The following is a 16,979-nucleotide window of genomic DNA, read 5'->3' as shown; positions in this document are numbered from 1 at the left end:
GGTCATCAGCTGCAGAGGCATCAGAAAGTGAACAATGTAGAAAACTAATAGGGAGAGAAGAAAAGAAGAGTTATTGTGAAGAAATGCTGAGGCTGAAGAAATTAATGTAAATTAAGTCCAAATGGGTAGCGAGAACCAAGGATGTGTTGTAGTGCCAGTTCCCACGTACAGAGCTGTGAGAAACTGGCGTCTGGGGCAAGAATCCAGGTGGCACATGTGGTGAAACGGGCACTGAGGTCGTGACTGTTATGTTGTAGAGCATGCTCTGCAACAAGAAATTGTGTGTTGCCAGTATACACATACCCTTTGCCTATGGCCATTGATTCTCACTGATAACTTCTTGGTAGTCATGGCAATGTAAAAGGCTGAACATTGTTTACGTAACAACTGGTAAACAACATGTTGATTCACTGTTTGCTCTCCCTTTCATAGTATACATTTTGCTTGTTACTGGGCTGATATAGGTGTGGTAGGAGGATGCACAGGGCAAGCCTTACAGCAGGGAGAACAATTTTCGTTGTTGTTTATTTTAGAAGTGCAATATTGTTTGTTCTCTCAGTCAAGTCGTAGGCAGTAAGGTAATAAGTGAGCACCAGGATAAGCTAAAGACCTCACAAACTGGGTGAGTAAAACTCTGATGAAATAGAAATGGACTCCTACCTAAGATTAACATAGTTATAAGATATGAAGATGCAATGGTAGCATTAGGTACAGTTAACAATAAGTGGATAGCAATGATTAACAGAAAGTGGACAATAATCAATATATGACAGCTGTGCTGTAGCCACGTGGTTGCAATTTATGTAAACTGGCAAGCAGAAAAATGTGGGTAATGGTGACATACCATGCACAATACTCAACATGATAGAGCCATGTGCAGATCTAATTCAAAATAAATATAAGTTACTAATAGCAGACATTTATATGAGATTGGTCCAGCAGCACAGTGAGAGGTCTAATAGTGAGGGCCAAGTCAGTACTACAAGAAAAGGACTTGCACATCCCACATGAAGAAGACAAACTGCACACTGGTTGACTGCAATTACTGTTTCATATCATGTACTGTATCAGCCCCCTGTTACTTTCTATCAACCCAAGCTTGCTCATTGTAACCTTACATACCCCTTTGACTCTCAACTTTGAATCTTCCACCTAACCCCTTGTTTAATTCCTCCAAGTCATCCCCTACTCTCGCCTCAGTGGAAATACCTGCTATCTCTCTTGCACACTGTTCTTAATATATATTAATGACTTGCCATTCTATATTCACGAAGATGCAAAGCTGGTACTTTTTGCTGATGATACAAGTATAGCTATCACACCCACCAGACAAGAATTAACTAGTGAAATTGTAAACAATGTTTTTCAGAAAATCATTAACTGGTTCTCTGCAAATGGGCTATTATTAAACTTTGAAAAAACACAGTATATACAGTTCCACACAGTAAATGGAATGACACCATTAATAAATATAGACTTTGATCAGAAATTGGTAGCTAAGGTAGAATATTCAAAATTTCTAGGGGTATGCATTGATGAGGGATTGAACTGGAAAAAACACACTGAGGATCTGCTGAAACATTTGAGTTCATCTACTTATGCTATTAGGGTCATTGCAAATTTTGGCGATATACATCTGAGTAAATTAGCTTACCACGCCTATTTTCATTCTCTGCTTTCGTATGGCATCATATTCTGGGGTAACTCATCATTGAGTAAAAGAGTGTTCATTGCACAAAAGTGTGTAATCAGAATAATTGCTGGAGCTCATCCAAGATCATCCTGCAGACACTTATTTAAAGAGCTAGAGATCTTCACTGTAGCCTCACAATATATATATTCACTTATGAAATTTGTTATTAACAATCCGAACGAATTCAAAAGTAATAGCAGTGTACACAGCTACAACACTAGGAGGAAGGATGATCTTCACTACTCGAGGTTAAATCTAACTTTGGCTCAGAAGGGGGTAAATTATGCTGCCACGAAAGTCTTTGGTCACTTACCTAATAGCATCAAAAGTCTGACAGATAGCCATATAGCATTTAAAAGGAAATTAAAAGAATTTCTTAATGGCAACTCCTTCTACTCATTAGATGAATTTTTGGATGTAGTAAGTGAATAATGTCCCCAACCCCCACAAATCTAACACACTTACATGACCCTCGCCAACCTGATCATTCCTAACTCCCTCCTGTCCTGTCGAAACCCCCTGCCCCCTCTCAACTCTGCACTCTTTCTGTTTCCTCATAATCCACTCCAGCCAAGATCACTACTTACCGCAAGCGGACTTTAGTGTCAGGAAAAAGATTTTTTATCTCTGAAGAGGGTTTTGCCTGAAAGTGAAAGCTAAGCAATTTATACTGTTTCATACATGCAAGCCTTTTATTCAGCATGTCTTCTATTTGGTGCATATCAAACTACCCTAATATACATATTATATTCCAGCAACCTAAGTTTTCTATTAATATGGATCAATAGTTTGATTTGTTTTACTATTCTGTATGTGCTGGTGAGAAATAGTTATAGCTTTTTTTTATAAAAAAAAAAGTTACTACAGTGCTTAAGAAACTGGACAAGTATTCAGGAGAATCAGGGCTGAATCCTCGTCCTGCAATCCAGAGTTACTTTGTCCAGTGCTTCCCTGAACTGATGACACAAATGGCTTGGTGTTTCCTTTGAATTGAACACAGTCCTTTTTCTTACACTGCCTTTATAATTAATGTTGTTCTATACCTTTAATGATGTAGTCATAAATCAGACATTAAACCATAGTCTTCATTACTTTTATTAACACTTTGGAGACCAGCCACATAGAAGAATATCGGGCCTTGGAAACTGGCCATTTATGCTGTTATTTAAAGCCTTACTGGCACATATGTAATTGGTGTATATTTAACAGTAATACATACTAAAAAAGGACCAAGCTTCAGGATTTATTTTTCATATTATTTTAGTTCTTTGATAAGATTACAAATTTTAAAATAATGATAACAGAAAGTATTATTCTCCTCCCAAGAAAAATGAGTGAGGTGAGTTATCGAGCAATTTCTTCCTCTTGAGCTTCGAAAATTCCTTGCTTTCTCAACAAACATGGCATATTTGTAGAATTACAGCAAACTTTGAAACCTAATGATCATGTGCACTTTTTTGATTACATCAGTGCAATCATACTGGCTCAGACGTTCGGAGCAACAGCTGTTATGTTTGCTAATGTTTTGTACGTAGCCTTGTTATGTTGTGAATTTCCATGTGTTTGGCTGAAAAGAATCTTTAGCTCTTTCACTGAGAACTTATATTATATGACGATTTATGAATAATTCATGCATTTCAGGAAGTGATGAAGTATCGCCATCGCGAAGAACTGGACAGAGGAGCCGATTTAGCATTAGCTGTCTTTCATCTTGACATTGAACAGTGTACTCAGGCTCTGCTGCTGCAGGTCTTGCCCAAATACCTAAACAATCAGCTACTGTAAGTATGTCAGACATTTTTTCATAGGGATTTGCCATAGTTAAAAATGTAGAGTGTTTTAGCAATGTCTTTTGCTAACTGAATTATCCTTAGCAGTTATTTTTTAAAAAAAATGAAAAAAAATAAATAAAAACCCTTTGAAAAAATGTAGAAAACACTTTATTTTGGTTCAAGAAGTGACCAAAAACGCAGTAACCATTACATCTATCATTATGGCAATGCGGTATGAATTAACTGCTCACAAAATTGATGTATATGTATGTTTAAGTTATGTCTGATTACAAATAAAAGTAAGATTTCTCTGCATGCAGGTCACCAACTTCATTTTGTACTTGCAGGTAGTCAGTGAAGCTTCTTTTGCTTCAGCTACTGAAATGAGAGAACTCTCTACATTCCCTGCTGTTTATCAGCAGTGTTTTTGACTGTTGTAGTAACCCAATTCACTCTGATCCACTCATTTTTGTATTGCTCAAAAATTTCTTCAATTTTGAGTTGTCATGTCTTTGCTATCCTGCTTTTTTTAGTAAATAATCTTGATGTCAGGCTATTTGGTGTTTACCTCATAGCTGTTTCTCTTCTCCTACTTTGCTGTTAGTCCATTACTGCAAATCATTTTCTGGAATTTAAATAAACTTGCAGTCATTTCATTTTATAAGTAAGCCTTTGTATTTTCTTAAAATTAACATACAGTACAACTCACGTGAGAATACCATACTGCTCGCAGTTCATACTGCAATTGTAAAAAACTTACATTATTGTGCTACTATACTATTTATTTATCAAATCCCCCCCCCCCCCCCCCACACACACACACACAGCCCAACAAAAAATAGCTGTGCTGTAACATCAGAGAGAATGTCTCGTAGATCTTGGCCCTCGACTCTGTAGATCTGTGGTCAGGCTACACACCGCATTATGTCGTATGCTTCTCAATTTCAAAGAGAAAACCACATGCATTTAGTTCATGAGAATGACCTCATCATTCCAAATGCTCACTGATTCAACCACAATTTCCTGTATGTAGAATGAGTTTTTACTAAGTATAATATAACTATTTGCCAATAGATAGACGGTCTGTGTGTAATGATTGCATGATCAACGTCAGTTCCATTAAAGCACCTCACATTTCTTACAATTAATTAACACCTTGTGTAAATGAGTGGGAAGAAGAACATGTAGTCAACAGGAAATAATAAAAGGAAATTCAGATGAACGTTGACAGGGTGTGATCAAGTAGTGCTGTGAGATAATGACAGGTCAACAGTAAACTAACTTGAGATTGTGTGAGAATGAGTGGTTCTATTCCATTAGCTTCAGTTAATCATTACTTGTTTCACTCTTATTCACATGTGAGGCTGTTAACTCACATAACTTGTACCAAAGTTGAATGCTTACTTCATACATTTTGTTTTGAAAATCTCCTATTGCTTATGCAGGAGTGATGAGCTAGTTGAGCCTCAGTCTTCAGCATTGGCAAAACTCTGTGCATACTGTGTGTATGCTGCGTTGGAAGCACAGAACAGTGCCATGCAGGGAACTGGTGGACACAATTCAAGGAAACGCAGTCGCACTCGGCGCGAGGCAGAAGGAGAGGTATGACAACCAGTTTGAAAATCAATATATTATCTTTAGGCATAATTGTTTACATGTTTACATAGAAAGGAAACCAGTTGCCATGTTTCTGTTTATGTCCTCCAGAAAGGTTTGTTAAAATGAGGTTCACTGAAGTATTGCAAACTGCAAAACATGAATACTGTTATGTGTAAGTTTCTCAGTCATGTTATAGTATTAGAGGAAAATAGACTGTAGGTTGGATGGGAATGAGCAAGATGCTGTACACAAATCAAAAGAAGGCAGAAAAAAGTCTCTCTTGTGTGTCATGCCAACTTCTTTTATTTTCTTCAAAGTATTTTTGTCAAGTTTGCTATGAATCATTTCTAAACTGTTGTGGAATCAAATTCCCTGTCACAGTCTTCTTCAACATAACCAACAATAGCTTAATGCAGCACTTCCTGGAACATCATTTGGTTTCAAAGAACGCCACATGCAGTACCATGTGCACTATGTTATGCCTTAAAATTTTTACTGTGCATTATCTTTTTCCAGGAAGATTACTTAAAGGCTTTTTGTGGCTGGTTATTTTCTCGATAGCCAACAGTAATCTCATTTCTGATTATTTTCTACATCAGACTTTCGACATTCAATATCAGTTTAACATAATTGGTATATGAATTAAGATATCTTTTCTAAATATTTTAATTCTTTATTTCCTAACTTGCTAGTCAATTTATTGGATAAAATTCAAATTTAATCATAAAAGAATGGATTGTCAAAACATCCAAAATCCATAATTGTTTTTATAATACAAAAAGGTTTATTTTGAAGATAATCATGAGTCATGCTTACCTTTTAAGTATTGAAGTAAACTACTTACAACAATTATAAATATTGAGTGGATAACCCTCAATTCTTGGCATACAATCAGTTATTTATGTCACACATAAAATGTTCAGTGAATTTAAAAGTAAAATTCTGTCTACCAGTTTGACAGAAAATCGTAAGAAGTTTTCGTTTTTCTTTAAGTCAAATGGATCAAAGCAGTCTATTCAGTCACTGAGTGACCATATAGAACCTGAAACATTGGATGCTCGGAAAAAGATTGAAATACTAAATTCTGTTTTCTTATTTGCTCATGGAGAGGTGTACCGTCAAAATTCTGGGAGTGTATGTTCCTAGACAAGTCACCCAGTATATTGCCTTCTCCTTCATACATCTCATGAAAAGATGTTAAAGTAAAATTAGAAAGATTCGTGCTCACCCGCCACCACACCAACAGTCATTCTTTCAGCACACAATTTTTCAATGGAATAAGAGTGGAGTGACATAATAAGGGTGTAGGAAGTAACCTCCACCACACACCAAGAGGTGGTTTAAGTATAGATACAGATGTTATGGTGGACAGAGGTGGGAAGATATTAGGGAAGAAAGATTTTATTTCAGGGCTTGATTAATTCATAACCTCGGTGGAGAATGACGCATTAAGTATTCAAGGCGTGGGGGGGCACTGTGTGACAAGACAAGTTGCTTTTGAGATTTTTGCAAGTGCATGCCATACTAAACAGCTGTACTACTGCTGTTATGCTTTAGCAAATGTAGGAAAATCCAGGATGCAATAATGACTTAATATGAAAATGATCGTTACTACTCACTGTATGCAGAGATGACGTGTCGTGGATAGGCACAACAAAAAAGATTTGGCCAAGAAGTCCTTCATTGGAATTACACACACACACACACACACACACACACACACACACACACACACACAGATGCATGACTCACACACACGTGACCACAGCCACTGCTGCGCTGAGGACTGACTACAAGCTGCAGTGCTTGATAGGCAGAAGCAGTCTGGGTGGTGGTGCTAAGGAGGAGACTGGGGGAGGGATGGGAGGGATAGCAGGGTAATGGTGGGGGACAGTAAAATGCTGCTTGTGAGGGCATACAGGGACAAGGTGAGGAGAGGATAGGGCAGCTAGATGCAGTCAGGAGGAGGTTAGTTGGAGAACGGAGAAAGGTTGGGCAGCCATGGAAAAGGAGAGAAGTAAAAAGTCCATTAGTGTGCTGATGGAAGAGAGGGATGTGTAGTGTTAGAATGGGAACAGGGAAGGGGAGAGGTGGGTAAAGGACGACGACTAATGAAGGTTGATGCCAGGAGCATTATGGGGATGTAGGAGAGTTCCCACCTGCACAATTCAGAAAAGTTGATATTGGTGGTAAGGATGTAAGTGGCACAGGCTGTGAGGTGGTCATTGAAATGAAGAACATCATGTCGGGCAGCATGCTCAGCAACTGGGTGGTCCAGCTGTTTTTTGGCCAGTTTGTCGGTGGCCATTCATGCGGACAGACGGCTTGCTGGTTGTCGTGCTCACATAGAATGCAGCACAGTGATTGGTTTCACAGGTAGTGGGGTAGATGATGCTTCTTATCAAACTGAAGTAGGTGGTGAAGAGACAGGTCTCATATCTAGTTCTATGCAAGCCATGAGGCAAGGGGTTGGGTGCAGGGGGAGTATATTGTGTAGCTTCAATGGGTGGTGAAGTACCACAGGGGGGAGGGGGAGGGGACATTCCTTATTTCAGGGCATGGCAAATAGTAGTCGAAACCCTGGTGGAGAATGTGATTCAGTTGCTTCAGTCCTGGGTGGTACTGAATCATGAGGAGGGACTTTGAGAGGTGGTGGGTAGCTAGAGAGATGAGGCATGGGAGATCTGTTTTTGTAGAAGGTTGGGAGGATAATCACGGTCTGTAGAAGCATTAGTGAGACCCTTGGTATACTTCAAGAGAGATTGCTTGTCACTACAGATGCAACGGCCACATGTGTGACTTGTCTAGGCTGTGTGGAAGGGACATCTTCGTAGGGAATAGGTGGCAGCTGTCGAAGTGAAGGTATTGTTTGTACTTGGTAGGTTTGATATGGATGAAGGTACTGATGTAGACATCTTTGAGGTGGAGATCAACATTGAGGATGATGGCTTGTTGGGTTGAGGAGCTCCAGGTGTAGCGATTGGGGAAGAAAGAATTGAAATTCTGGAGGAATTTCGATACAATGTCCTTACCTTCTATCCAGATCACAAAGATATCATCAATGAATCTGAACCAGGTGAGGGGTTTGAGATTCTGCGTGGTTAGAAAGAATTCTGCTATATGGCCCATGGATAGGTTTGCATAGGATGGTGCCATGCATGTGTCCATAGCCATACCCCGGGTTTGTTTCTAGGTGATGCCTTCAAAGAGAAGCAATAGTGGTTGAGGATATAGTTGGTTGTGGCGACTGGGAAGGAGGTAATAAGTTTGGAATCTGTCAGGCATTGGGAAAGGCAGTGTTCTATAGGAGAAAGTCTATGGGTATTATGGATGTTAGTGTAAAGGGAGGTGGCATCACTAGTGACGAGCAGAGCAACACGTGGTAAAGGAACAGGAACCATGGAGAGCCACAGAGCACCACGTGGTAAAGGAACAGGAACTATGGAGAATCAGTGGAAGAAATTGTTGCTATCTCTTATATAGGAGGGCAGATTGCGGGTAAGAGGCTGAAGGTGTTTGGTCGGTGAGAGCAGAGATTCTATCAGTAGGAGGACAGTAACTGGACACAATGGGGTACCCTGGGTGGTTGGATTTATGGACTTAGGAAGCATGTAGAAGGTAGGAGTGTGGGGAGTGGTAGAGCTGAGGAGAGAGATGGACTCTGGGGAGAGGTTCTGGGATGTGCCTAAGGATTTGTGGAGAGATTGGAGATCCTGCTGGATTTCTAGAATGGGATCACTGCGGCAGGATTTTTAAGTGGATGAATCTCTGACACCTGATGGGGTCCCTCTGCTATGTAATCCTTGCGGTTCAAAACAGCAGTTGAGGCTTTGACAGCAGGTAGCATTATAAAGCTGGGATCAGCTTTTAGATGGTGGATTGGGCTTCTTTCTGTGTATGTAAGGTTAGCTTCCATATCGAGGGATTTGGGGAAAGATGGTGAGTCAAGATTTGAGGTTAAGAAATTATGTGAAGGTAACAGACAGTGATTGCATAGCAGGATAATTTTACAGGTAGAGAGGATGTATTGCAAGGTGATTTGGGCCTGATTGACATGGTTTTACAGGACTGTGTTGGTGAGCATTAAGGACTGGTGAAATCTAAATAGATGGAGGTCATAGTAGAAGGACGGGTTGCAGCCAGAGATGGGTAATTTGATGGTAGGGCCATTAGGGGTTCCATGAGCCAAGCAACAACCAGGAACAGTATGTGGGACTGTGTTCTAGCTAGAGATAAGGAATTGTTCTGTATTCACGCAGATGGAAGGAGTAAGGATCCATGGTGGATGATAAAAACATGTAAATACATAAACAGCCTCTCCAGTTTCTCCTGAAATTCTGAGGCACATCCAAGACTTGACCTCAGAGTTCATCTTTCTCCTCATCCCTACCACTACCCACACTCCTACCTTCTGAAGCCCATAAGCTCAACCACCCATTGTGTCCATTTACTATGCCCCACTGAATCTCTGCACTCATACACCAACAACCTCAGCCTATTATCTGCAACATACCCTCCTATATAAAAGATACCAACTATATCCTCCACCGACTCTCCACAGTTCCTGTCCTTTTACCATATGGTGCCCTGCCCATCACTATTGATGCCACCTCCCTGTGCACTAACAATCCTAATGCCCATGGTCTTTCTGCTAATGAACACTGCCTTTCACAATGCCCGACAGATTCTAAACTAACTACCTCCTTCCTGATCGCCATGACCAATAATATCCTTACTCACAATTGCTTCTCCTTTGAAGGTATTACCTATGAACGAATATGAGGTACGGCTTTGGGCACCCACATGGCACCATCCTATGCCAACCAATTCATGGGCCATCTAGTGGAATCCTTTCTAACCATCCAGAATCGCAAACCCCCAACTGAATCACATTCTCTGTCAGGGTTTCGACTGCCTCTCGTTGTGTCCTGAAAAGAGGAATGTCCTACCTACTATCCTTCCCACCATTCCCATAGTGGTATTCCGCCACCCACTAAACCTGCACAATATCTGCATCCATCCTTTCACAACCCTTGCTCCCAACTCCTTGCCTCATGGCTCATATTCATGTAATAGACGTAGCTGCAAGGCCTGTGTCATACATCCTCCTACCACCATCTATTCCAGTTCGGTCACAATTATCACCTGTACCATCAAAGGTAGGGCTACCTGTGAAACCATTATTTGATCTACAAGCTAAGCTGCAACCACTGTTCTGCTTTCTATGTGGGTGCGACAACCAACAAGCTGTTTGTCCGCATGAATGGCCATCGTCAAACTCTGACCTAGAAACAGCTGAACCACCCAGTTGCTGTGCATGCTGCCCAATGCAACATTCTTCATTTCAACGACTGCTTCGCAGCCTATGCCAGCTCCAGCTTTTCTGAATTACGCAAGTGGGAACTCTCCGTACAATTTATCGTACATTCCTGTAACCCTCCTAGCCTCAACCTTACTTTTCCTTTACCCACCTATCCCCTTCTCTGTTCCCACTCTAGCACTAGACAGTCCTCTATTCCATCAACAAACCCAGTCATTTCACTTCTCTCCTTTTCCATGTCCACCCACCCTCCTCCCTACCCTCCATCTAGCCTCCTGACTGCACCTGGCTGCCCTACCCTCTCCCCACCTCGTCCCTGTATGCTCCCACAAGCAACACTTCATTGTCGCCCACCCGTACCCTGCTATTCCTCCCCCTCCCCCTCCCTGCCCCAGCCTCCTCCTTACCTCTACCATCCAGACTGTTTCTCCCATCACGAGCTCCTGCTCACAGTCTGGCCTCGGCAGCCGGAAACTGTGGTCACGGAGTGTGAGTTGTGTATGCATGAGTGTGTATGTGTATGTTGTGTAATTCCAATAAAGGCCTTTTTGGCTGAAAGCCTACTTGTTTGACAGTCTATTTGTTTGCCTACCTGCGACTCAGCATCTCGATGAAGGCCTTTTGGGCCGAAAGCTTATTTGTTTGACAGTCATTTGGTTTTGCCTATCTGTGACTCAGCATATCCCTCTGCCATATGGTGAGTAGCAGCTATCCTTTTCATAATTTTTTGCAAAAAAGACTAAAATATGGCTCCCCCGTCCCATATTGTCACCCATTACCACTCAGTTTTTGAGTGTCTCAATACATTTCTCCATCAAGGCAATGATTCCCCGAAGTCAAACCTTTAAATGGCACTCTCTCTCCCTAATATCACACACACACACACACACACACACACACACACACACACACACACACACCTCCTAGTCGAACGTAAGACATTGCCAGACCACTATCCCTACCCCAAGGTTCCTTCAGTTGTCCCCACTGTGAAACCTCCCACATACAGACAGTATTTAGCACCTGCCCAACCACTGGTAAAGCCAAAAATACTGTTCAAACCACACTATATTTATCAACTATGTTAAGTCCATTTCACGTATTTAAACAGTCTATGCTTATCAGTGGACACAGTTCCTAAACCTCGTCTACAGCATGACTTAAGTGAACCTGAGTCCTTGACACACCACATGAGGTATTGGGATCCTCCCAATCAACACTAGTTTCCCAGACACTGGGATGGAAATTTGCTCTCCAGTAATTCCCCCAGTCCCAATGCCCTTGTAGACTCACACTCCGTGACATATTACCCCCACCTGCTGCCCCCCCCCCCCTCTTATTTTTCATTATACTTTAAATTTATTATAGTTTATGAATAGCTGCTATTTTTCAGCAGTAGTGGTATAAAATTCAGATCTCAGCTGCAAACATATTATTTCGCAAAATAAAAATCTATTTGCAACTGATGACCAAATTTTATTGTGATATTTATTGTATACCATTTATTGTATCTCTGACTTACTCTTTCCGATGCCTACCCCTTCATCTTAGCCTGTCTTGTCTCTCTACAGGCGAGTCCTTCTCATCCTGAGGTTTCAGTGACCTACCCTTCCCTTTTAATCTTCCCCAGCATATCTCTTTCTTATCCCTAGGGAAGAAACTAATAATTCCTAAAACTAAAATGGTGGGGCACTTCTATATGTGTGTATCGACAGTACTACATTCTACCTTTTGAAGTAAGTACTGTCTAGGAATATTGTCTGATAATTTGTAAATTAAAAGTATGTAAAATAAAAAAGGAGAAAACAAGGGGTGGGGTGTATGTTAATGGAAGTAAAATCCTAGAGGATGGTGGGATTTGAGGATATGTTGAAGAGCAAATTGACGTATCCATAGTTCAGGGGAACTAGTGCTGTGTGGGAGGATCCATATGCCTCATATGCTGTAGCAGACACCAACATCCTTTGACTCATGCTGAGTGCACGTTCAGTAATTAGTTACAGTGCTATATGTCCTCAAGGTAGATAGTTCTTGCATCTATTCATGCACTCTGTCAGATTGAACACACATTAGTTGATAAAGTAATCATATGTTGCTCTGCCTTTGCTTTACCAGTGTTGAGGTGTGTGTAAGTGGTAGTGGGTGGGTGAATGCCTTTCTCAACTCAAGCCCTGGAATTAGATTCTCTCTCCCTAAAATCCTCCGAACAGCCACCATGGTCAGTTTCAGTTGACCCCCTAAGCTCCTACCCCCCTCATGAAAATGTATGACATTCCCGGACCATTATTCCTATCCAAGGTTATGAACTCTGCACTTGTGCCCATTGTAACATGTGCCCCATGCATCCATACACTACTACTCATTTTTATGCTAAATAAAATTGTTGAAACTATGCTGATTAATTGCAATCTACTTTCAGGTCATCCAAATATTTTGTGTGTCTCTGCACTTTCATAATCCTCCTCTGTGCCTAAGAAAAGGAATATGACATATTTTCCTTTTTTACATTGCTTCTATATGATCATCTTTATAGAGAACACCAAATCTGTTATTACTCTGTCTCTTTCTTTTCTTTTTTTTCTGTTATTTGTTAAAAAAAAGAGCTGCTCTTCTTCAAGCTGTGGTTCAACAATTTATGAGTACATATATTATACAATGTTATATGAAAGTGTCACTGATAGCTATTTGAATAATTGAAGAGAATTATTTGTGGCATTTCAGTTCTTGTAACTTATTATTTTATACACAGGAACCAGATGGTTGTGGTCCTGCAACCAAGCTCTTACGACTGAGTGTGACTGATGACCTCGTTTTTGGACCCGGCACTACTTCTACGTCTGGCAGTGGTAGTTCATCTGCCACATCTTCATCTGGAGCAGCTGGACCTGCCCTCGAAGAGCCACTTGCCTCAGCTCTGGAACATTTTTTTCGCAATGTAGCCATTGCAGCAACTAGAGATGGGGAAATATCACGCCAAACACACTTTGCTACCCGATTGCTGCAGTTCATGGTACGCTGTGGGAAGGACAGATCACAGATTGTTCTCCAGGCTGTGCCACCTACTCTTGTAAGTAAACTTTAAGATGAACATTCCACATTTGAGAAGAGTACAATTCAAATTCTTATTCAGACAGATTGAGAGTTTTTCCTGCTGCATTAGAGTAGTGAGCCAGCTAGCACCTCTGTAGCTAATGGACATGACAAAAAAATCAGTAACTTGATGTGATAGTTGTCTTAGCTTTATTAATGAATAGCTTGAAAAGCTATTCACCTGCTTGGAAATGAAATATTTTATTTGACTGCCCTTTGTGCACCAATAACTGAAATCTTTCAGGCTAATATGGTGTTATTCATAAGTACCTCCAGGATTTCAGAAGACAACTACTTTAAAAACTACTAGACGTACAGAAAGATGCACATTTTGGTAGGTAGAGTTTCTCTACAAGTGTTTCACTCACTTTACAGGTGCTCAAATTGGGGTTTGTGACATGCAAACATCACTGCCATCAGGGAAGAGATCAAGCATGAAAGAATGCAGGTGATCCACAGTAAATTCATGTAGTCCACAGGTGTCATTGTGCCTGCTACCACAGGTCATGTGGAAACCCAGTTGAATGTCCCTGATAGCATAATACTGCCTCTACCAATCTGTGTCCATGTTGCACTGCAGCCATACGCCTATATCCGGACATGACCCATCATTCCGGTATAATAAGAAATGTCGTTCATCTGACCAGATGACACATTTGCATTGGTCCGTGGTTCAATTTGGATCATCTCGTACTGACTGCAGTCATAACTGATGATGTCACTGAGTCCACAAGGGGACATGTAGGGATAATCTGCTACCGAGCCCTACATTAACAATGTGTGGTAAGTGGTGCTACAAATCTCTTACGCCTGTACCAGCATTGTACTCTCTCATAAGATCTGCCACAGATTACCTCCTATCCTGCTTTACAGACCAATGAAGTGTGGACATCCATCAATTTGTTATTGTCCTTCAACCACCTTTCCATAAATGCTCACAACAATAGTACACAAACAGCCAACCAAGTCTGCTGATTCCAAAATGCTCATTTCCAGGTGCTAGGGTGTAACAGTCAGCCCTTTGTCAAAAGTCATTTATGTCAGTGGATTTCTCCGTTTGCAGATTGTAGCATCACCAGGATGATTTCCCATCTGCATCTGCTTATGGTTTCCCATCTGCATCTGCTTAGCTTTTATACTTACCTTACTGTGCCATATGCTCCGAATTCCACCAGGCGGAATTCATTCTCACAGTAGGCAGTGATCATGATGTTTGGGCTTGTCGGCGTGTATTGGACATTTGAAACTAATGTTCCAATGCATTTCCTCATTGATGGTATTTAGTGCAATTTCAGATAAACTGAGATTTACATAACCACAACACAAAGGAAAAATAATATCTGTGTAGACATTGCTTCTATGTTTAGGGTTCAGTGTTGGGTTCTGTATTCCAGCTGCCATCAGATGCAAAGTAAAAAAAGTGGAAATGCCTTAAAATATGAAAGAAAGTGAAAAACAAATCTTGTTTAGCCTCCCAGTTTGTAAATTATTGCCATCTATTCTGGAAATCATCAGATTATCTTAATTCAAGATTTCCATTATTTGCTTGACAAGTAGCAGTATTCCTCAACATTTCTTTAGCCTTAAAGTGTATAAAGAACTGCTGTTCTTGTACTATTATCAATGTGGTCATGTTAATATTGAGCTAGAAATGTATTTTAATCACCCTCGTGCCCCTTGTGTAAAGAAACAGTGTTCTTGCTAATTCTGGTATGTTGTATTTAGCCTGTGTAAACTCAGATTTTATGTAACATTACAGTGATAGTTTATGTTTGAATGCTGAGTAAAATTTAATTTTTAACATCAGTTTCTCTTTGTTAAAGTATGTTTCAGCACATTCCACATTGTTAATAGTTCACCTTGATGATAGAATGTACAGAATACAATGAATGAATGGATGGATGACTGACCACAGTAAATGCCTTTATCCTATACCATGTTTACATTAATCTGGATGTAGATCTGTCATGCTCCATTTTGTCATGTTTTTAGCATTGGTTTTATTGTAAGTCATTTGTAGATAAATGCTATACTTCATGTCTCTCTGGTAATTTTATGGTATTTTAATACCACATCATACAGTGCCATGTGGCATACTGTGAGCAGCTTTCCTTCCATATATTACTGGCTTACAGTGTCTCTACTGCTCTCTGACTGAATTTTAACGAGATAACTTCCTAAATGCACACTGAAGTGAGGAAATACATTTATATATTTCAAAAGCTCTTAAGTGTCCTCCAAATGGTAGAGCATTTTGGCAAGCTGACTTGTTACTGCCTTTGCACTTTTTTATATATTTTGAATCTCATATTGAAGAACTTTTATAAGTCTTTCAGTAATAGTGAATTATTTGTCTCTTTGTTACAGGTACCATCCTTAGTGCGTTCATTACCTGACTTGTTTACTGCGGAGCTGCTTCTCAAGCTGTACGATCTCAACACAGCAGCAGGACGAAAGGCAGCAGCACGAGATATTTGTTTGTTACGCAATATGTCCCTAAGACATAGCACGTTCAAAGATATGATGCAAGGATGACAGTAACACATTTTAGGAGATGTGTTAAGAAATCGACTGGAGATACATGCAAAATCAAATGGATTGTAAATAACCATTGAATCTTTCCTTGGTGAGAAAAACTGAGTTGTTACACACTGCACTGCAGTGCCTTCCTGTTCAGTGTTTCCTTGAAAATAAGTAATTTACAGGTGTCAAAGGCATTGTGTCACCCAGCACTACTACTGTAGTTATTACTTTTTCAAGAATTTCTTAGAATATGCGGTCCTATACTGTTGCAAGTACCTGTGTTTTTTTTATGTGGCTTAGGCATTGTAAATATTCTTTTTGTCCAGTCTTTATCATTGGAAATAAAACATTACGATGTAAATTTGTAACAAAAGCAAGCATGGGATGTCCCATGTTGGGAAAGTAAGTCAGCATTGCTGAAATAAAAAAAGAAAAAGAAGAAATAAATGTGGTAACAGAATAAATAAACAGTGCTCTTATTGACAGCAGTTGATGCTCCATATGCAATCCAGAAAAAAATTAACAACAGATGCAAACTACAGTTCAAACATAAGAATCATTGAAACTTCCTGGCAGATTAAAACTGTGTGCCGGACCAAAACCCAAGGTAAGAATCATTCTTCATAAATTTTTAGTTTCATGGACTGATTTTACATAAAATTTTGCAGTGTTTAATGTGCAGTTGAGTGAGCCACTGTACTACCATTTCTAATTAGTTGACAAGAAAGTGGAGAGGAGGCATAATCTCAACTTCTTGGGGCAAAGCAGCTTTTTTATGGATTAATCAGCAATGAGGAGCAATTATTCTTGTGGAAAAAATCATGTTATTTTGGTAGTAACAATCTCTTTTTTGTATTTATTCATTTTCAGATAGATTTATTCATTTTCAGATAAAAAAAAAAATATTCTCAGCAAGTGGTGACAGGAGAACACCCATATAAAGGGAATTAAATCTACAGGCTTTCGGAGCCAGTGTCTCAGT

General features: G+C 40.1%; 1 protein-coding gene across 1 annotated transcript in view; it reads left to right on the top strand.

Annotated features, from left to right (window-relative positions):
• Window positions 1-16,446, top strand: part of LOC124612453 (mediator of RNA polymerase II transcription subunit 24) — a 150,461-nt gene extending 134,015 nt beyond the window's left edge. Inside the window, exons 16-19 of the mRNA XM_047140679.1 lie at window positions 3,335-3,474; window positions 4,911-5,067; window positions 13,134-13,451; window positions 15,842-16,446. Coding sequence (XP_046996635.1) covers window positions 3,335-3,474; window positions 4,911-5,067; window positions 13,134-13,451; window positions 15,842-16,009 — 783 coding nt within the window. The 3' untranslated portion in view covers window positions 16,010-16,446. The remainder of the gene's footprint in view (window positions 1-3,334; window positions 3,475-4,910; window positions 5,068-13,133; window positions 13,452-15,841) is intronic.
• Window positions 16,447-16,979: the final 533 nt, after the last annotated feature.

Source organism: Schistocerca americana, chromosome 4 (assembly GCF_021461395.2).
Source record: "Schistocerca americana isolate TAMUIC-IGC-003095 chromosome 4, iqSchAmer2.1, whole genome shotgun sequence".
Taxonomy (NCBI): domain Eukaryota; kingdom Metazoa; phylum Arthropoda; class Insecta; order Orthoptera; family Acrididae; genus Schistocerca; species Schistocerca americana.
Note: the sequence above shows the minus strand (reverse complement) of the source record. Positions and strands in the feature narration are given on the sequence as shown.